The sequence below is a fragment of the Arachis stenosperma genome, chromosome 6 (assembly GCF_014773155.1).
Source record: "Arachis stenosperma cultivar V10309 chromosome 6, arast.V10309.gnm1.PFL2, whole genome shotgun sequence".
NCBI lineage: Eukaryota > Viridiplantae > Streptophyta > Magnoliopsida > Fabales > Fabaceae > Arachis > Arachis stenosperma.
Genome location: NC_080382.1, coordinates 126,897,390 through 126,919,629, shown reverse-complemented (window position 1 = coordinate 126,919,629; position 22,240 = coordinate 126,897,390). Strand labels below are relative to the sequence as shown.

Genomic DNA, 22,240 nt, shown 5'->3' with positions numbered 1-22,240 from the left:
ATTGCTACTTGTATTAATCCTATATGGATGAACTCATATCCTTTGTCACTATGTTCTTTTAGCTTATCTTCTTCTAAGATAGTAATAATTCTATTACTACTTGTTCCTAGTTTACAGTATTCTAACATATGAATTCATAATTTTTTCCTTCCCAGAAATTTCTCTTTTTATATACTTCATCTTTATCTATTATAGGTATATTCCAATTATGAAAATTTTCTTCTAACTTAGCTATTTCTAACTCATTTTTAGTTCCAGAGGTGGATGCTTCATCATTATTTGTTCTTACCACTAAAGAATTATTTTTTTCTAGATTTAAACTTCTCACCGTTCTCAATAAATTAGCCATTTTACGGTTAGAACTTTGTGAGTTACGGGACCATCCTTGTTAACCAACGGATTTACTGCCTCACTTAAAACTTACAACCGGGACTACGATCTGGGCTGACCAACGTATTAACAGTTCTCACCGCTACTTCAAAGTTGTAACTATAAAATTTTTGGTTTATCCAAAAGATTTGTAATAAAAATTCAGTTAAAAATATTTTTTTATAAATTGACATTGTTTTAGAGGAGAGAGAATGTTTGCCAATGTGATATTTTCTGATGACGAAAAATATTTTAAGAATTATTACGAGTCTTGGAGTATAATTTCAAAAATAAATTTAAATAAATTTAAGGTTTGAATATAAGTTTAGAGACTAATTTGAATATTAACCCATATAGCTTATCCATATGCAATCTCGTAATTATTGAATACGAAATTGTGGTAGAAAATATTGGTGAACCATGTGGATGTATAGCATGCGAAATTAGGAAGGAGACAACTTTAATAAAGACACTAAAAATATTTTTTTAAGACATTTATATGTGTCATGTTATTATTGGACATCTTTATTAAATCAATTAATAATTTATTTTTTTATAAATTAGAACAAAATTGATTTATTATAGCAACAATAATAAACCTAATTGTCTGCATTATAATTATTAGATCCGGTTTAATCCGATCGAATTACAAAATCCAAACTGATTATCTTTAAATTTTTTGATAAAAAAATAAATATATCACTGACTTTTTGTTTTACGAATATTTAAATCCCTAAAAATTTAAAAATATAATTAGATCCCTAAAAAAATTGAATTTATTGTTATTATTATAAAAAAATTGATTTTATTTTAATTTGTTAAAAAATTTAAAAATAACCAATTATTAATATATATAATAATAATAATAATAATATAACCTGGAAGCTTTCTTACAAAAAGACGTTTTACTCCAATTAGGGAATATATGCAGAAGTGCAACACATTTTCTTTATCTGTCTGTCTCTATGTGGGAGTGGATCTTCTCCAGTGAAAAAAAATTAAATAGTATTAATTGTGATCTTTTATTTTTTATTACTTTTTCTCTCATATTTAATTTTAATCTCATTTATAAAATTAATAGTAAAAAATTACATTGCATTTTCTCATGTGTTAAAAAAACTAAAGACAATCTATTTCCGTCTCTATACACCCTTTCCAAACACTAGCTTTAAATTGTGACAGGTAGCCCCAGAGGGAAAGAAAAAGACAAGACTGAAGAACGCAGGTGTCATACCCTGAAGACCCCGGCGCCCTGTCCCCCACCCCACTCTCTCAATGGCCATCTCTTTAAACACTCCTCCTCCCTTCCGCTTCCTCTCAGGCTCACCACCCCCATTCCCCCTTTCTAATTTAACCCCAATTTCACCCTCACTCAACCATAATCGCCTCAGTTCTTCGAGGTTCAATTTCCCTGCACCAACAACCAAGCTTCCCACCATCAACTGCAATTACACCGCTTTTGAAGTATGTAGTAGCTTCTAGAATGTATTCTTTTTTCTTTTTATGTTGAATGAAAATGATTTGGCTTTAGTTAGTATAGTTTTTAGGACTAGATATAGAATAGTAATTTTCATGTCATATCCATTGCTGTTTCGATGTTGATGAATTTCACATTTGTGATCGTATTTATATAAGACTAAGACTAACTAATATTATATGAATGCGGTATATTTTTTTTTGGCTTAAGGTTAGAGATGTTAGCTATCAGCCTCCGGGGACTCAGCTTAAGCTACTGAATTCAGTTAGTTTCTCACTTCCGGAGAAAAGGTACTTTTTAGCAATAACTTTTCTCCTTTTAAATTTTGTGTTTAAATTAAAAGAGGTAGAGCTTTATTATGTTAATCACCGAGTTCCTATTGACATGATTTAGCTTTTAGGTGTTAGGTGCTTGTAATTAATGCCTGCTGAATTTTTGTCAATTGCTGCAGTTTTGGTCTAATTTTCGGACAAAGTGGAAGTGGGAAAACAACACTCTTGCAGGTACTTCTTTTTCTCTCTTTTTTTTCCCTGTTCGGGAATTTAATTGCATGAATATTCATGTTAGTTTCATGTTTGGGTAAGTATTTTTGTTCCTTCAACGGTCTTCCTTCTCTTCATGTAGCTTCTTGCAGGAATAAGCAAACCGACCACTGGATCCATTTACAGCCAAAAGTATGGAAATGATGGAAATCCTATCCAGCCTCCTGAGCCTTTGTCACCAGAAAGAGTTGGTATTGTCTTCCAGTTTCCTGAGAGGTATGAAACTATGAATATTAATTGATTTGAATATAAATAACGCATTTTTTTGTTGTATAACTTTGATTAAAATCTGATGTTGTAAACCTTGTATCATATACACAATTAATTGTTGGGATTTGTACAAGCCCAAGAAACGTATACACAGAAATACTAGGATAGAAAAGCATTGCCGTGGACGTGGTAAGGACTGAGGACAAACATGTAACATTATAACAATAATAACCAATGCAAGTTATTATTTAGTCATTAACCTTTCTAAGTGGACACCACTATGTACAAGGCTCCAACCATTATGGTAGCTAGTGGAGGCTTTGATTATTTTCTGCACCTTGCTGCTGTCTATGTTGAATCTTAGCTACTAGAACATTTAACCATCAATTTACAAGATGACTACCCCTCATGCTTACTATGGTCATTTAAACTTTCTAGTATTATGTGGCTGAGGCTTGTCCCAGTGGCAAATACATTTGCCTCCTAAAAGTACCACATGGGTTCGAATCTCTCTTGATGAAAAAGAGAGTATCTAATGGGTGTGTGAGTAGAGTGGGTGTGTGTGTTATGTGTTGTATTGACCCAAAAAAAAAAAAAACTTTCTAGTATTATATATTTTATATACATAAAAATGCATATATAGTCTGATATAAGTAAGACTGTTATGCAGTTTCTGTTTCAGACACTGTCTGGCATTATAAGATTGCAGAGGGCTTTTCATCTGTCATAGTTTATTTGTTCATAAGTAAATCTTGTTTGATCATTTTTCACTTGTTCTACATATGTGTTGCAAGCTAGGTATTTTTTAGCTGAAACTGTGCTTGATGAAGTCACTTTTGGGTGGCCAAGGCAAAAGGGTAGCTATCAATTGAGAGAAAATCTTGCTTTAGGGCTTCAAAGGGCAATTAACTGGGTAGCTATGCCTCTTTATATTACAGGGTGTCTTTCCAAGCCTTTGTTATCATTTTATCCTTATATTCATATCTACTGCTCTTACTGTAGGTTGGATTAAATGGGATATCATTGGACAAAAATCCTCACTCCCTTAGCGGCGGTTACAAACGCCGCCTTGCTTTGGCAATTCAATTAGTAAGAATTTTCCTCTTTTTAAAAACTTACAAATCCTGATACTGAGATGTCTGCTAGTTATTGCTTCATCTCTTCACCTGACCAGCTATTGAGTGATTGATGCAATCTCGGTTACGAAGTTATAGGTGTCAGTAGCATTAGTGAGCTTCATGGTCTTTTCCAAATGTATTTTTCAGGTGCAAATCCCTGATCTATTGATATTGGATGAGCCTCTTGCTGGACTTGGTAAACAATGCAACTTGTGACTTCTTTATTGTGCTTTGCTGTTGTTATTCCACTTAAGGAGCTTTTCGATTTCCTCTCAAGGATTGAATCAAATAAATCTTACTAAAATCTAGCTTTCAATTAATATTGTTTTACCAACTTTTTACATTTTGTAATTTTTAGAATATGAGCATTCTTATTTTTGGTGTCTTATTATTTTATATGTGAACCTTTACTTCTTCAATGATTATCTTTCAGTTAAAATGAAATAAAGTATATCTTTTAAAGTTGTGTCTGATAATTTCCCACTGAGCAGATTGGAAAGCACGTGCAGATGTTGTGAAGCTTTTAAAGCATCTAAAAAGGGAGTTAACTGTTCTTGTTGTCAGCCATGACTTGAGGTTTTTACTAATTTCTCAATTAATTTTGAATCATTGTACATTTTTTAATTATAACTATCAATCATTTTATATTATATCCTGCATATGTATATAAGAGTTTGTATATTGCTGCATTGGCTCATGATTTGTGTATCTCATTTTGAAATTCTAACTTCAATTGATACAAAGACATTAAATAAATTTGAATTTTGTATTAAAGTTGATGTGTTGATGGAAAGAGCATGACGCTGACTTGCTGAGATTTCTGTAACTTCTGTTTTTCTGTATCTTGGTTAGTGGCTAAGTGACAAATTCAAACCTATCGATACTACGTAGGAGTTTGTGCGTGCTGTGAACTCATACCAATCACTCAGTGCCTCTATTATGACCTCCATTGTTTAGGTGTTGTAATTTTTCCAGTTGAGCCTCATTGTTGTGTGAAATCTTTAGTTTTTTGTTTTATAACAATTTGTCATAAACAACTCTGGTGTTCTATTTATTCCACCTGGCTACAATTATTGCTGAGCACTACAAAAATGGTACAAATGTTGAGAGGTTACGTGAACCAATAACAAGAAGTGGAGTGATAAAGTAATTAGTGAAAAATGGAGGATTTGTGCACAATGCAGAATATATTGATTGATTTCATAATTCCTTTGGATGGGGATCCTATAATTTTATACGCTGTTGATGGTTTTAAGGACTTCAAGGATAAAAGCAACATGGCATCCCTAATTAAATCCACTTTCTTTCTAAGTTGTTCAACCAAAGAAAGTATCCCTCATCATCCCAACCCCATACATCAAATTATGGATCACCCTTTGTAGGATCAGTTCCCTCAATGTGCTTTAACTTCATAAAATCTTTAATGCTGTTTAGCTGACCTGCGCCCACAACAATTAATATTTCCTATTAAGGTGATAGCCATAGTTAGGGTGTAGGACTGGAATGTCATTTAGCTTTGCAGTTTAAACTGGTTGTGGGTTAGCTATGAAGGGCTATTTTGGAGTTTTCAAGTTCTGATTTGGATGAAAATAGGGATCCACGGCATAGCAGCTTGAAGGTGGTCGGTAGTGGTAGAAGGTGAATAGGACATGTGTCCGCCCTTACAACAGTTATCCTTACACTAGCAAATGAAGTAAAGGTCCAAAATGACTCTTGAAATTTGCGCCGTGCCTCAAAATGGCCCCCAAAATTTCAATTAACCCAATATGGACCTGCAGATTTCAAATCGTGATTCACCTAGGTTCATCTCCGTTAATAGTGTTCTGAGTTGGCAGTTAAGTTGCCATGGGGGTCCAATAAAAAACGAGTGTTATGTGGTGGATGCAAAGTTAATGAAATGTTAAAATATGTCTTTTCCCCAAAACAAATTATCATTCTCAGCCAAAACCATCGACTCTTTCTTTCCTTCCCTTTTATGGCGACATCATAAGCGAGCTCGTTGCTGCAACCTTCCTGTACCCAAAGCGTTCTGTATTATTCTGTTGGGGTTGAACTAACGAGATGAACCTAGAGACTAATATGAGTTACGAATCAAAATTTGGGAGTATAGATTGGGCTAATTGAAATTTCAGGGAGTCATTTTAAGGCACGATACGAAGTTTTGGGGCCATTTGGGACCTTTACTCCAAGCAATGAGAATGATGGGGTTAGTGGAAGCTGGAATGCATGCTACCACATAGTAGAGTGATACAAAATTGAGTAGCCAACAAAATAGGGTTACTCTTGCCAGGTTTTATATTCCATGCTAAGATTATGGTGCTCATGTTGAAATAGGTCTTTTGGTTACATATAATAACTACACGTTGAAACTATTGCAACAAGTTTTTTATTTTAATTTTTTCTATCAAACAAGAGGGAATAAAAAGAAAAAAAAAGGGGGGGGGGGGCTATTGAAAGAGATTTACATTTGAATTTTTCTTATTGCAAACTTGATTTCTGACAGAAGAAGGGGGGTGGGGCTATTGAAAGAGATTTACATTTAAATTTTTCTTATTGCCAACTTGATTTCTGACAGAACACGTGTATCACATCATTCATATAGCTTTGAGTAGGGCATGGGTTGCTCGTTGTTGTTTAATTATGTCTTGCACATGTGCCTTTTATTCGCAAAAAGAAATGGTGACTCCTGGATCAACAACTGTAATAAGGGACCAAAAGGATCATGCGGTCATCAATGCTTTAGTTAACTAATACAACAATGTTTTGCTCGTGCTTTAAACAACAGGAAGAAAATGACGTTGAGCACAAATCAGTAATCTAAAGAATGAAGTTGAGGCAGGGTTATGGTGGCAACTAGTGAAGGAAGGCCGCCATTGAGCAGCAGTTGTAAAGAGTGGTTGGCAGCAAAGATTGGAGTGGATATCAGAGGGAACCGGCATATGAAGTGAGGAAGCAAGGAAATGAATAGTCAATCCTAGGGTGTGGTAGGAATGGCTATAGGCTGATTGATGTGGGAACAAGTTCAGTTTTCTTTTTCGATGAGTCGGTATGCATCCAATAGTATTGCAATAGTATTTAAATCTTTGTCCAAAAAGATTTTTTTTTTTTTGCAAACTAGTTTTAGTTTCTTTAGATTAATATAATAATTATAAAGTTACTTAAATGTACATCTTTTTGTATATAATTTGATATTAAGGATATCTTAGGTAATTCAACTATACAGGACCTTGTGCCCACTCACAACTGCTGTTCCTAAATCCATGTGAAGGGGACTTTTGTCCTATCTATGCATCCATGGTGGAAGAATCCCCAAATAAAGAGACCCAAATGGACAGTCCTTTTTGGAATATCTAAATAACAAACGAAGTTATTGGCATTGCCAAAATATAATATATACACACTTAACAATGCTGCATATGTGTAGTAGATCGGTGGTTTCTCCGTTAATCATTTCACATTGTTTACCATTGCATATTGGCTGAAGTTTTTATTGCCAATGTTCTATTGCATATTATTGTGAGAACCACTTATTTCACTTATCGAGCTTCCTGTATGTATTTCAGAGAGTTTGCAAGTCTTGTTGATCGATCATGGAAGATGGAGATGGGTGGCAACCTCAGAGAGGAGTTACTTCCATTGTAGTTCATACTCGCTGCCTTTTTATTAGCACCGGATTCTATGAGGTTTGAACCATAAGCTTCAAGTGCTAGATGTATTTTCTACTTGCAACATAATGACATATGTTAAAAGAATAAAGGAAAAGGAAATTTGACTATTCGGATATCTCAAAATAGCTTAATTTTGTGAGATATTTGCTTGTTGACCATGTGTTAAGGTCATTAATGGAGTAGTGGTCTTGGGTTCTGTTAGGGACCAGGCCTAAGTTATGGGCCTTAGTATTTAAGAATAACAATCCGTTAGTTGATTGACGGCTATAAAGAGAGAGTTAGAGAGGAGTAAAGGTGATATAGGAAATTAGTCACGAGTCTAGGAGAACAAGGGATATCTCAAATATCCCTGACCTTTTTATTTCTCTATTCAGCAACAATACATGTTCTCTAGATGGGACTGTCGGAGATGACTATACGATTGATATTAATGAGAGATTGTTGAAGTGATGTCACAACACCACTATGGACCAACTGGAGTCACAACATAGTTAGCTGGAAACAACTAGGAGGCTCAATCATCATACAAAATCATCGTAGCTCCTATTCATCATAATGCTGGATACTCTATTGAGAATGGGGGAAGCACTGGCAGATGAATATTGTAAACACTGGCTATGGCAGGTGGTGTTACACTGGTTGGAATTAAAAGGACATTGGGGTAGGCTGCATGGAGGGAGATGAGCGGAGTGTTGTGGTTTCCAACCAGAAGGATGCTGGAAAAAGACACCAGTGTGATGAAAATAGTATCCTTTTGACTTGGAAAAAGAAGAGAGTAGTTGTGCATTTGGTTTGTTGAGGTTGATGATGATGATGCAGTTGTTACCAAAAGAAGTCGTTGGCAAAGAATTGCATTGGAAACTAAGATCATATGCAAAAAGCAGCCATGAATTGACAAAAATTGGTGATTGGGAGTTTGAAAGTCTGAAATGGCCTGTGACATATTGAGTTCTAATTCGTGATACAAAAGCTATTCTTAGGTTACGCAAGGCTGCTTTTTACAAAGTAGACATGAATTTTTCTTGACTACAAAATATTGAAATTAAGGTAGATTAGAGGCCTATGGGTTCAAGGATAGAAACGTGAAACGGAGTTGGGTTATAAGGACAGCATACAAAACCACCTACAGAGGATAGAAGCAAAACATTATGACTAAGTATCAGCTCAAGGGAGAAAGAGATGGATAAGTGCTTAACAGGCCTTCGTTTTAATGACAATTAATACAGGATATTAATCATAGTAGTCATGATCAGGGAACATGACATATCCCATCTTCTTTTTCATATTTTTCTTTCTCATCTCTCTCTTTTATCCCCCCATGATATTCCTTCCTGTCTTATCCTTGCTTGCATGTTCCTTATAATAAGTGTACCAACCGTTGATCTATTGTAAAATTGAGGGGTCAGATTTAGTTTAGTTTAGTTTCTTTTTTTAATTTTTTATTAAATGACATTAATGTCAATTGAATCCAATTCAATGAGTTAAGATTAAATGACATCAATGTTATCTTTAAAGTTACACTGTTTTTATCTATCTATAATAATTTGAATCAATCAAACCGTTGATTTATAGTCACCTATCATGGAGATCATTGTACCAAATTTTGTGAAAATTGAATATCAGAAGCCTAAATCTAATTCATGCATATGCCAATCTTGAGTGTTACCGTCAATTTTGATCTATAAAAAAAATATATCAAATGATTTTAGATTGCTATGAAATTTTATAGATTTGATTTACAATGAATAAACTTCTGATTGAATGGTAGGTTTTGTAAAAATTTACTTTGATACAAAGTTATTGGATAGTGTAACATTTTCTTAAACTTGCACTGGTATCATTTGATCCTATCTTAAACGTTTCTACTGCCTCTCGGTTGCTTCCCTTCTCTACTGGTTCTTAGTTGTTGATGTTTGATTAGGGTTTGGTTCTGTACTTTTCCTTTTCCCTTATGATGGTTGACTTTTATTTTATTGGATTGTTGTTTATACTTGTACGTTGGATTAATTGTTTATTATGAGTTTAAAGCACAGACTATGACTTATGATTTATAACAAAGAATGTATCAATTGTGAGCATACACATCATTTTCTGTTTTTCTTGAAATAGTGGCTATCCCAGAATTTGCTATCCCATGGTGGCATTTTGGGGCCAGCCACTCTGCACCACTATCCGAGATTGACCACTTCGATACTAAAGCTGGGATAAAATGCAGACATAATAGGCACTGAACAAACTTTGTAATTATGAGTTGCCTTTCTTGAGTTTGATGGAAGAATGATTCATGAGAACCAATAAGAAAATAGTAGAAGTAACTGATGTCTACATATAAAGTATGTATACATGAAACTCACAACCTTAATGCAGCATCACTTCCACTTGGAAGTACATACATAAGATCATTATAGTATTATGAAAGAGTAGATTTTACAAGTCTATTATAGAGGCTCAATGTCAATGCCTTGCACTTTCTTACAGCTTAGGTAGCTACAGCTCCAGCACCAAGTCTATAATGCCAAAAATTGTAAATGGGTTAAAATACACAGATATATTAACTAATTATAATGCAATTTCACATATATTATGGTGCTTATTGATGTTCGATTTCGGTAAAATTTAATATAAATGATGTTCATTATATGTTATTTTGATTCACAATGGTTGGGTAATTAAAATATATATCCTATAAAAAGTTATAAGCTGTATAACTTTATTAAATTGACACATGCGTCATTTGATCCTAATTCATATATATATGCTGATGAAAGATTTGTGTAAAAGTTTGATGTGTGCACTTATATGTGTATGAGGAACTGTATGCTAGAGAGATAAGTACTTACACTCTGCATCTGTTTTGATCCAGTGCTCATTGTTTGTAGTTGAAGTACTGCAACTAAGCCCATCTTGCGGCGGGTTCCAGATGGGCTCACAGTTTGGGGAAGACTTTGTTGACTTGGTGTCCGAATTAACTCTTCTGCCTTTGTCTGGGTTTGTGGGGTCTCTGTTCTGATATTCATGGCTGCAGTCATGAGAAGCATCCTTAATCTTATCTTTGTTGGGTTTAGCAAAATCCTTTGCAGTTACAGTGTTCTCAGGATAGACTTTTCTGTGAAACATTCTTAGAACCTACATATCCAAATGAAACAATGAAATTATGATATGATAGATTGCTTTCAGCATATATTGAAGACATATATGTTGGATTCAGAGGTTTGCAGATTATTTTGGTACCTGAAACTATTCTGCCAGATGCCAAAACTGTTCAACTTGGAATGATATTTAACATATGACCTTCAGTGTTGTTAGATATGTTGAGTCTGACCCAAATCCCTTTGGCTAATTTTCTTCAGTCTTGTTTTACGAATTTTAATTCTTTAAGTTGCTTTTGATTATCTTCTACGGCAAGTTCTATAGATTCTCTATGAAAGAATTAACTTGCAAATTTTTTTTGTTTGTTGTTTTTTCTTTGCTAATAAATTTGAGTAATAAATTATTTGCACAATCTGGTTTCTATAGTGTGTTTGATTCCTACTCTCATTGTATTCCGGGTGACCAAGAAACAAACATGCATTAAAATTTTCATTAGCTAACTTTTAGATGCCAAGGCAATAATCATAGGCAATGGGAGATGGGGACAACCATTGAATTTGATGTTAAGTGCAGAAGATCTGGTAAAGACCTACCTTATGGAGCTTTTTATTGGTTGAAGCAGAGGCGGCATCATCCCTTGCAGCAGTGTTACAGCTTTTTGAAGAGACATGGACTTTTTTCAACATCTTTCTCATAATATGCATGGCAGACTTTTGTGTTTGCTTGATTTGTGTTTCTCCTTTTTCTCCTGTCTCTATAGATTCTTGACTTGTCTTTGTCCTATGAAATAGCTCGGCAAGTGATGCCCTCTCTTTCTTCACTTCTGTTGTCTCTGGAAGTTCAGGTGATGACCCCAATAAATATCCTTGCAGTGGACACACAGCTTTGTTTGCATTGTCTTCAGCTTCAGATCCAGCTATTTGCTTGCTACTAAGTGTGATAGTGCTTACTTGGCTGTTTCTTCCTGAAGATTCATAGAAACTTTCTTCCTTTTCAGCCTCAAGAAATTTCTCAAGCTCATAACTAATGAGCTTCAGATCATTTTCCGTCACCTCTGCATTGTTCATAGTTATGTCTTCAATAGGCATGGGAAATGTTGGTGTTGCTGGTTCATTGTTGACTATTTCTGTGCCAAGAGTTCCAATTGTTAGAAAGCCTTCAAAGAGCTCGGAGATGGCTGCAGGTGTTTCTTGTTTGGACTCCCCTTCGACATCAAGCCCTGAATAAGATGTCAGACTTTCTTGATGGTGTGGCTTTAAGAAGCCGGGTTGATTCATGGAGCCAAAGCTTGGCATCATGTGGGAGTATTGGTTGTCACATGTTGGCTGTGGTGTAAGACAACTACAAGGGTTTGCTGAAATATAATTTCCAAAAGAAAATTAGTGAGCTGGTGAAATTATTAATAAAGATAATCTCAATACTTCCCATTGCTCTTGTTCTCTTGAAAGAGGAATACCAAACATGGGAAAAGGAAAAGTATAATAAGTTGAATTAAATGTCAACAAGAGGCACTATTAGTGATGTACAGGAAAATTTTATCTGCAGTTGGTTAGTGAATGCATCTAACATGTTGAAAAGAGATGCATATTTTCAAGTACATTAGTGTTCCTGATCTGGTTAAAATGCCTAATCTGCAAAACACCTGATGTTTACCTTTGTGGTTCATATATATTAATGCAGCTCAGTAATATCATAATAGCAAGAGAAAAAGGTAGTGGAAAAGAGAAAATAAGCACAGGTGAATGAATACCAAGTGTGAAATCCTTGAAAGGATCAATACTATTCTGCCGAAGCTTTCGATGCACCCACTGGAATATCTGCAACAAGGAAAAATGATGATGATGAAGCTGAAGGATTGAAGGAAATGTTCCATGCTAATTTGACATAGGTTAGACACATACCTTCATTTTGATCTCTCTCTTTTGTTGATATGTGATGACTAAGGTTTTCTTTCTTGACTGAGATTATGCTGGTGGTATATATAAATGTCCAAATCGGAAAGGTATTTAGGATTGGTAGGGTATGATTGATTAAGTAAAAAGCTCAGAGGACTTTCCAGTCTGAATATAAATGGGTTGGGAATAAGTAGATACTAGGAGTCTCAGATATAAGTTTACATAGATAAAAACATATAGGTAGAAACAACAGTTTGGTTGGGTATTCATTTCAAAATCTAATCAGGTGGGCAAATTGAAGGTGGAATGTCTACCATTTTGCCATTTGTCTATGCTTTTCTCTCAGTACGATATTTCTTTAAGTGGATCACACACGTAAACAAGTTGATAACCCCCCAACGAAGCACGCTGGTTCTTAAATGCCGAAGCACTGTCAATTTCAGAGAATGATGCTCTGCACATAAAATTTACTAAAATTGTTTGATTGATGGCTGTTTGATTAAGAAGCCCCACTTAAACTGACCACTGTACAAAATAGTAAAGTACTATGTCTCAGTGCATTGCTTCTAGATGCATCCAGTTACATTTTTCCAGAGGTTTGGATTATAAATTCCATTGTCTGACAGTTAGTTATAACACTAGGCTAAAATTTCATACAATTTGTCAAGTTGTGATAGGATTATGAAAACCTGAGTAACAATTGTGTGGTTTTGCAAACTTTACACCCCCTAATTGTTCAGTTAGCTCCTTATACAGGGTTGCGCACTTTAGTGGTTGTTAGATTTTGGATGATGCTTCAAAGTTCAAACATTATGAGAACAATTTGTCATGATTCATCTGCATGGATTAGGCTATCATTTATTTATTAATTATTGTAGGAGCCGCAAACACTTGGATAGTGAAAAAAGGAGAAAGGGGGGGGGGGGGGGGATATATGGTCATAAATGAATAATTGAATATGACCCCAAATGGGTAATATACATGACCTTTGGTGTGAATACTACACTGACTGAAGTAAAAGCCCCCCTTTGCTTAATTATTGTATTATGGTTTTGTTAAAAATTTAATTTTCACATACTGAAAATATATATATATATTCTCTTATTTGTAAAAGTAACTAATATTTAAATTTATCATTCAAAAAGTCATCTAACATGAATCTAGGCTTAAGATTCGATAGCCTTCCAAAAGGAAAAACTATCAGTGGTAACTCATTCTAAAGTAACTACAAAAGCAGTTCCTTAGTTTCCTCAGTTTACACCAGACCAGAAACCGTTGCCCCTGTCTAGTACTGGAGTACTCGGGTTGGTGGTGTCAAGCTTCCTTTCAGTGACGGATCCAGACAGTGACGGATCCAGAAAATTTTGGTAGTGGGGGCAAAATTTATATAACATCATAATTATTTTTATAATAAAAATAATATATGTATATAAAAAATTAAATATTAAATTATTTATTAATTATTATATATCTGTGTATAAATATATGTATTGTTTAATTTATTTTTAATGTGTATTTTATATTTTAATATATATTTTATACAAATAATTATTTTTTATGTACATATAACATAATTATTGTTATGATTATATTTTATTATTGTAAAATATGATTAGCCTTCAAAATATTTAATATATAAATTACAATACTAAAATAGTAATTTAAATAATATATAATTTAAATTTTTATTATTTTAAGTTTTATATTTTAAAAAATTAAATAATTTTTCTGTTAACTACCATTAAAATTTCTTTCTTTTTATATATATTACTAAATAATTATTTAAAAATTTACTTCCTAACACAATTAGAAGTCGACTCTTATTTATATTTATAGTTAAAAAAATTCTTTCAATTGATATAGTTGTTATACAAAAATTAAAGCTAATTTGAAAAGAAGATATATAATATTCTTTTGAGTTGATTTTTAAAAAAGAACACTAATTTTATTTAAATTTGAGAATTGATCATTCTAAATTCTAACGAATTTCTAATATAAAATTTTTAAATTGACGATTAAGTACCAAAAGTTGAGTAAAAATTTATTGTGGGGTCAAATTTAATAATCTAATGGGGGCAAATAAATATTATTATCATATACTACTAAAAAAAATTCTAAATTGTAGTGGGGCGCTCCCCCCCCCCCCCAACAATGTATATAAAACCGTCCTTGCTTCCTTTCAAGCTACACGAGCCTGCACAAAACCGAGAAAGTATTTATACATATACTAGTATTTTTATCCGTAATTGGGAATATAAATTTTCTAAAATTATGTCGGTCCTACATTATAGATTACGGCACAATTTATAGCATTAGACTATTTTTATAAAAAGGTCGTAAGAGACAAAAGTCTCCGTCGTCTAAAAAGACCAGGGTCTCTATAGATAAAAAAATTAAATAATAAATTTTTTAATTATTATTTTAATATGAAAGTTTAATTTTTTGTTAATAATTAATTTTAACATTTGTTATCTAAAATTTGAAAGAATTTAACATGTATATTTTTATATTTGATTAAGTGTTAAGTCTGTTGTACAAATAGAAATAATAGGTACGTTTGGACGTAATCTTGTTTTGGCCTTTAAAGTTTAAAGTGTCTTATTTAAGTCAAAAAAAGTTTCATTTAGTTTCAATGTAGTCCTACCGTGAGGTCAAAGTTAAATAATTAACGGAATGTCTTACATGACAGCAGTACAAGAACAAGGTCGATAATATGGAGAATAAGTACAAGCTTTAGAGGCATAAAATCAACTATGGATGTATTAATACATTTATTTATTATTTTTTACAATTTAAATGAAATATTTTTTATAGAACTAAGGAGAATGATAAATAAATATATGAGAAAAAAATCCAAAACAGCCTTGACAATAACATTAAAAGACAACAAGGCCCCTAGAAAAAAAAAAATTCCTATCTGGCCCCTATTTATTAACTCTGTTAGACAAGTTAGCCCTTCCATTAATAATGTGTCTCTAGAGCTAATTGACCATGCTTACGCGGCACGTTAAGTTAATGATGTGTCAGTTAAATGCCAACCTGGATGGGCAGATTAATGGGCTATCCAACCCTACCCCCTAATAATTCCATTAAAAATAAACAAGTTTCATATGTGATGACACAGAACCCCTCTTTTACTTTCTAGAATTACAAAAAAAATCCTAATCTCTCCCTTTCGAAATTCATTGAAGACGCTTCACTTGGAGGAAGACGTTGGTCCCGACGGAGCTATTGACGGCGTTTTGACGGCGCCGTGACGGAGGAACTGTTTGTTAAGAGGTAAGCTTCGTTACTCACTCTCTCTGTCATTGCATGTGTATGATCAAGTTGAAGGTGGTTTTATCACTCTCTATCATTGAACATGCTTTGAAACCTATGATTTGGAGTATTGTTTATATTCAAATTTTGCATGAAGGGTTAAATTAGAACATGGCTTAGGATTCAATAACAACAAATATGCTCTGTATATTTTGACTGAAAAGCTTATGTGTTTTGTTGAGGTTGATACTTCAATTCCTTTTTATTCATAAGTTTGCATTTTAGTCTACTGCAATGCAATATTGTGTCTGTTATGAATCTTACATGTTCTTCTTGAAAATGATATTTTTCTTTGCTCCACCACATATACGCACACACAAAAATGTTCCATTGGTATGAACTAATCTATCTAATTTTAGATAATTTGATATATAATTCACATTGTCTTGTTTAGTGAATAATCTACATTAAAATTTGTCTATCTATGTATTAAAATTTGATAAATTGATATATAATCTATATTAAAATTTGATATATCAATTATTAAAATTACTAAATAATCTACATTACTTTCAAATATATCTATTTATTTTCTATTGTTATTGTTGCTGAATTTGTCTTTTATTGGTGCTGCAGATGTCTAACTTTGCAGTACTCGTGTTTCACCATGGTGAGAGACTTGGGAAGGATAGTACCGGGGTGTTGAAGTATTTGAATGGAAAGGTACATAAATTTTCTCCAATAGACTTAGATTTAGTGAACTTTTTTTTTTATCTAAAAGAACTACTAAAGAGTTTAGGATATGCTGATTATGCTGTAATGTACTGATTAGAACCCACAGCTCAAAATTTAGAATTTGGTCTGTATGTGATTAAGGGAGATTCTGAGATAAATCATTTGAGAAACAGTTTATTGGCGAATGACTGTTTAGAATTTAATTTATACTTTGAACACCCAGTTGGTGAGCCTTGCTATGTTAACGAGAATTTAGGTTAGGTTACCCTTCAAGTTAAGGATTCTTCCTCCTCATCCTCATCTGATGAAGATGATGGAAGTTCAGAGGATGAGGCATACAATCCTCCTTCAGATGCATATGATGAGAGTAGTGACACTGATAGTGACGAAGACAGAATGAAGTTGAGGACACATACTAATAAGAAAGTTGCTGATAAGAAAGATGATTGTGATAATGAAAAGGGTGGTGCTGACGGGAAGGCTGCTAGAAATGTGAATACGGACAAGAAGAAGGCTAATTCAAGGAAGTATGCGGAAAAAAGAAAGAAACATGCTTAGCCCAACTTTAGTCCTAGTGGAAGGGATAATGTTAGATTTGGTTTAGGAGCCAATATAGGTGGACAACATACTGGGATTAGTGGTTCTAAGGCCTAACCTGGTTCTAGACAAGATAAAAGTGGGTCAAGTCACACTAAGAGTTTTGAGCCCATTATAGAAGAAGTTGATTTTGAAGAAGAGAAGGAGTATGTTTATGAGAGTAAAGCATTTGTGTCTCCTATTTCATCAGATGATGAAGGAGGTAATAAACATTAATGGCCAGAGCACAAAACCGATTATGGCTATGGAGAAGTGTACTTTGAGTTGGGTATGGAGTTCGACATAATGGCCGAGTTCAAGGAGTGCTTGAAGGATTACTTTGTTTACGAGGAAAAGGAAAGTCGATATATTAGGAACGAACCAAAAAGAATCAGGGCGACGTGTGCTGATGAAGGATGTCCGTGGTTAATCTATACCTCATACAATTCTAGAGATTGTTGCTATCAGATCAAAACTTTTGTAGATAACCATACATGTGGGAGGGATTTTGTTTCTAATATAGCCGACTACAAGTGGGTTGCAAGCAAGTTGGTTAAGATTTTGGAAACTCGGCCGGACTTAACACCAAAAGAGGCTAAGGTGCACATGGTTGACGAGTATAATGTGCAACTGCATGACAAGATGGTCGCAAGAGACTTGAAGGCTGCAAGGGAACAAGTAATTGGAAAGGAAGGAGAACAATACGATAAATTACAAGACTACTTGAGTGAGCTGTTAAGGAGCAACCCAGGTTCCACTGCAATGATGTGGAAAATACCTCAACCAGAGAGTCTGCCACTATTTGATAGGCTTTACATCTCGCTTGAGGCTTGTATGCTTGGGTTCAAGGTTGGTTGCAGGCGGTTGATTGGCTTTGACGGATGCTTTCTGAAAGAAAATTATGGTGGACAGCTCCTATCCGCAATAGCACAAGACGAAAACAATCATTTTTTTGTTATATCTTATGCAATGTGTGGCAGCTCACAGGTAATTCATGTATACTATTCTATCATTAGTTATATCAAGTTTATCTGCTCTATCATTATGGTATTTGATTTATTAAAATTGTATGTAGGGCTTCCATGCAAGCATGCAGTTGCTGCAATTTTTAGATTGAAAAATATCGGATACACATTAGAAGATTTTGTCAATAAGTCACTGTAATGGTTGCTGTTCGAGCAGCATACTCCTATGTGATCCAACCAGTAAACAGTGAGGAATATTGGATCTCCACAGATTGTCAAGGAATCCTCCCTCCCCCAATCGTACGTCCAGCTGGCCGGCCAAAACTTAGGAGGATGAAAGCTCCTATCGAAATGGTGATTGGCAATAAAGTTAGGAGATCCACCAAGTAACTTGTAGTAAGTATGGAGAGAAAGGTCATTATCACAAGACTTGCAAAGGTGCCCCTAAGGATCCAAATTGGCAATCAAAGACTAAAAAGACAAAGAAGGATAGCAAGACTCAATCAAGAATTTTCGTAGGAGCAGCAACAAACAAGCTAGGACAACAACATGATCCAATGGTTGCATTTGTTATTTTGTGTATTCTATTTTTTTAATTATGTTAATTCTATTAGGTCTGTTATGTGTTGTTGATTGTAAATTGCTGAATCTATATGTTATATTTGCATCATCATTTCTAGGTAAAGGCAAACAAATAAGAAAAAGATGCCAAAAGTGAAAGCCTCGCCCAATGTAGATTTTGGTGAAGAGATTGATTTATCTCAATCTGCACCTCCTAATGATGGACCTGTGAGTATAGGATTGTATTTGGTGACTTTAGTATTGTTCATTTTTTGGGCTGAAATGGTTCTTCTATCTTGTACAAGCTACATAGCAAATTCCCGAATTTTCTGTTGGGTTTCGAATGAAGCAAACCATTGTGAGGCCGCTAATACTATCCACTCAAAACCATTTAGAGCCACCTGGACCAGCTACCTCAGGGACATCCGGCAGCTTGTTTACCTTCATGCCAACACCTGATTTTAGGACTCTAACTAACACTTGAGGAGATTCATTAATGGATTAAAAGCACCAAGTGAAGACTCATGTATTTTGTTAGTTTATAAGTGAAGAGTCATATGTATCTTATGAACTCAATTAATTATCTTTTGGTTCCTTAATATTTGTAAATGAATTCGCTAGTATATAAGTTAGACAACTAGCAATTTAGGGACATATTATTTTACTTTTGCACAGCACAAACAGTCATACTTTGGTGCTAAGTTTATTATAATAGATTATGGAACTATTTTAGATTGTGTTTATAGCTCCATCTTTATTATCATATAGCACATATGAAAATTATATTGTACAGACTTTTTTTAATTTGATGAAACATATATTTAACTTACGATTATTTTATTGATAAACCACTATTTTATGGTTTATCTTATACTCAATCGAGTGGTTTTTATCAAGTTTTTGCATACTTATCCATACAATTTGCATAATTTTATAATTCCTTCCCAATTTGGTTCTGTGGTTGAAAACTTGCTTCCTAAACTTTTAAATTATATCTTTTTAATCTCCTTTTATACCATTCGATGTCGTGATCCGTGCGTTAAGTGTTTTCAGACTATATAGGGCATGAATGGCTTAGAGGATGGAGAGGAAGCTTGCATAAATGGAAGGAGCACAAGAATTAAAGGAGATAACCAGCGAGGAGCGACACGTGCGCGTACCTGACGCGTGCGCGTGATTTGGAGATTTGCACGGCGACGCGTGCGCATACCTGACGAGTACGCGTGACACGCGAAGAAGACCATCGACGCGTACGCGTGACTGATGCGTACGCGTGACATGCACCACATGCAGAAAACGCGGGGGGCGATTTCGGGCCGAGTTTCGACCTAGTTTTCGGCCCAAAAACACATACTAGAGCCAAGGAATAGCAGAGACATTCACACATTCGCACATTCATAGTTTAGTTTTAGTTTTTTGAATCTTGGAGAGAAAATCACTACTTCCTCTAGGGTTCTTCACATTCATAGATTTCTAGTTTTATACTTTTGATTTGGATATTGAGAAGAGTTACCACCTCCGTTGAAGTTTCCATTATTCTAGTTTGTTTCCTTATTCCTTTACACTTTTAATTACCCATTTACCTTGTTCAGATACGTATGTTTATGGTTTTGGGATTTATTAATGCAAAGAACTATTTTTACCTTTAATCAATTTTCAGTTGTTATCCAATTTATCATGTCTTCTCTTTATTTCCCTTATATGCCTGTGAACGTAGTATTCATGTCAATGGAGTAGACTTTTAACTTGGTTTTGGGGTTGATTAATATTGGAGACCCTTGAGTTGGGAAAATTCAAGAGTTAAATAGTAACTGAAAGTTGTTGGCTAGCTCTCTAGTTGCTAACGCTAATCCTTCCCAAGGGAGAGGATTAGGACTTGTGAATAGAAGTTGGCTCAATTACTTGACTTTCCTTCATTCGTTGATGGTTAACTAAGTAGAAACAACAACCTATTATTATTTATCTTGGAAAATCCAACAAGAATAGAACTTCCAATTAATCTTCCCCAAGCCAAGGCCTTTATTCCAATTACATAAATCTTTTGTTAATTTATAATTATTTGTGTGCCCATTTTCCAAACTCCAAATTTCTGAGAAAATTTCTGATCAATAATTTGCATTCTTTTAGCAACTCGTTGGGAGACAACGTGAGATTTCTACTCCCAGTATTTATTTCTAAATTTTGTGACAACCCTTTTAAATTGATATGCGGAATTTTTATTGATCAAGAATTGTACTTGCAACGCTAATTTCTGAATTAAATTCTTAATCGGTAATTTTCCGTACGTCATGTATACCCAAATTTTTATATCTTCATCCATCAAAATATGTGATTACACATTTGTAACATATTCTAATTTCTTTCAATACAATATCATCTCAGATTAAAGTGATAGCAAATTTATTAACATAAAACATAATATTACACAGATTTAGTTACATCTTAAAAGCATTACAACGCAACATAATTATCACAAAATGTCACAGCTAAGATTATGACAATTACGTAGGACATGTCCTAAAGACTACAGCAATTATGATACTAGTTATACCCAAAATTATAAGACTAAAACATCTGAAGTAATATCTACCGCCTTGAGATTCAATTTCATTTTGATTTTTCAAATTCAATTCTATCTCTAACTCCTTCATTCTATGTTCTACCTCCTTCAATCTTCTTTTCATTAAAATAACATTCTTAGAAATAATGTTCTCATCAATATTTTCGTGAACTAATACATCTAACCACTTGAAATACTTGCAATGTGGGATAGGTACTTGAAAATAAAAAATTTTTATTGTAAAAAAAAATCAAAATTACATAAATTTTTTAAATTTAAGAAATATACAAAAAAATCAATATTTACATTGTAATTAGGGCATCCCAAGAAAAACCTATCCGGATTAAGTTCTGTGCAAGATTGGAAGAGAATTGCATAGGACCCACAGTGACATTTTGGAGACATGAATTTCTTCATTCTTGGCTGCCTAACTCTTCCAGAAGGAAAGGTGCAGCACTTACTCTTTTCGCCAACACTATAACCACGCAGGTTGCGACTCCTAGTTTCCGAAGAATAACCTTCATGGCTCATGGTGGTAGACAGTTAGGATTTTACACAAGAAGGAAGGAGAAAGAGGCATTTAGGGTTGATCATGTTCTGTGAAGTGCAGATAAAACACGAAATTATATTTTCAAAAAATTGTCAGGGACCAGGTTGGGTGATTCATTAATATGCCAATCTAAGCTGGCACTTAACGGACACATCACCATCTTAACTTGCCACGTATTCACGTTCTGTTAACTCAAAAAATAGATGATTGACGTAGGGGCTAATTTGTCTCACGGAAAAAAAATTTCAGGGGTGGAAAGTGGTTTTTTTTCTAGGGACCTCATTGTCTTTTACAAAAATTGTCAAGGACCGAATCGGATATTCACTCTAAATATATTGATGCATATACGGTTGATTTTGTGTTTGTGGAGCTTGTACTTGTAGCAACCAAGAGGGTTCGACTCCCATCTTATATTTGTAGCAATTCATTGAACAACGACAAACCTTTAATTAAAGTTTATGTGATATATATATATATATATACTTGATAGAAATGAGTTCGTGGTGTCATAACGATGCTAACCAATGCACAGCCCTTGAACGGGGACTAAAATGTGTATTGTGTGCATAGATTAGTTTATTTTGAATATGATAGAATAGCTTTAGCTTATAATTAGATATTCGTGAAAAGAGATATTATTTTCTTTCCGAATAATTACTTTATATG

At 34.0% G+C, this 22,240-nt stretch overlaps 2 protein-coding genes across 6 annotated transcripts; one reads left to right on the top strand and one right to left on the bottom strand.

Annotated features, from left to right (window-relative positions):
• Positions 1-1,585: 1,585 nt before the first annotated feature.
• On the top strand, positions 1,586-20,089 carry LOC130933431 (ABC transporter I family member 11, chloroplastic). Of its 5 annotated transcripts, none has more exons than XR_009067718.1 (11): positions 1,586-1,833; positions 2,057-2,136; positions 2,298-2,349; positions 2,471-2,604; positions 3,397-3,511; positions 3,601-3,687; positions 3,864-3,912; positions 4,208-4,292; positions 7,280-7,399; positions 15,561-15,648; positions 16,264-20,089. XR_009067718.1 is itself a non-coding variant. In XM_057863040.1 (10 exons), exons 1-9 carry the CDS (start codon positions 1,645-1,647, stop codon positions 7,356-7,358), a joined length of 870 nt encoding a protein of 289 aa, XP_057719023.1. In that variant the 5' UTR covers positions 1,586-1,644; the 3' UTR covers positions 7,359-7,399; positions 10,264-10,499. The 5 variants fall into 5 exon arrangements, 2 of the variants coding, with proteins under 2 accessions (XP_057719023.1, XP_057719022.1); XR_009067720.1 differs by lacking the exons at positions 15,561-15,648; positions 16,264-20,089 and adding exons at positions 6,502-6,762; positions 10,264-10,382; XR_009067719.1 differs by lacking the exons at positions 15,561-15,648; positions 16,264-20,089 and adding exons at positions 6,502-6,762; positions 10,248-10,367.
• LOC130933430 (protein LAZY 1) lies at positions 9,615-12,798 on the bottom strand. The gene is made up of 5 exons (XM_057863038.1): positions 12,376-12,798; positions 12,225-12,291; positions 11,068-11,828; positions 10,225-10,510; positions 9,615-9,891 (listed from the first exon to the last, which is right to left on the bottom strand). The coding sequence occupies exons 1-5, from the start codon at positions 12,379-12,381 to the stop codon at positions 9,872-9,874; spliced, it is 1,140 nt and encodes a 379-aa protein (XP_057719021.1). The 5' UTR covers positions 12,382-12,798; the 3' UTR covers positions 9,615-9,871.
• Positions 20,090-22,240: the final 2,151 nt, after the last annotated feature.

Coding starts and splice junctions, on each gene's coding strand:
- LOC130933430 (XM_057863038.1), bottom strand. Junction 11,829..12,224: donor TTTCAAGGATTTCACACTTG/GTATTCATTCAC, acceptor ATTATATTTCAG/CAAACCCTTGTAGTTGTCTT. Junction 10,511..11,067: donor CCAATAAAAAGCTCCATAAG/GTAGGTCTTTAC, acceptor TTGGATATGTAG/GTTCTAAGAATGTTTCACAG.
- LOC130933431 (XM_057863040.1), top strand. CDS start 1,645: ATGGCCATCTCTTTAAACACTCCTCCTCCCTTCCGCTTCCTCTCAGGC. Junction 2,605..3,396: donor GTCTTCCAGTTTCCTGAGAG/GTATGAAACTAT, acceptor GTTGCAAGCTAG/GTATTTTTTAGCTGAAACTG. Junction 3,512..3,600: donor TTCAAAGGGCAATTAACTGG/GTAGCTATGCCT, acceptor CTCTTACTGTAG/GTTGGATTAAATGGGATATC.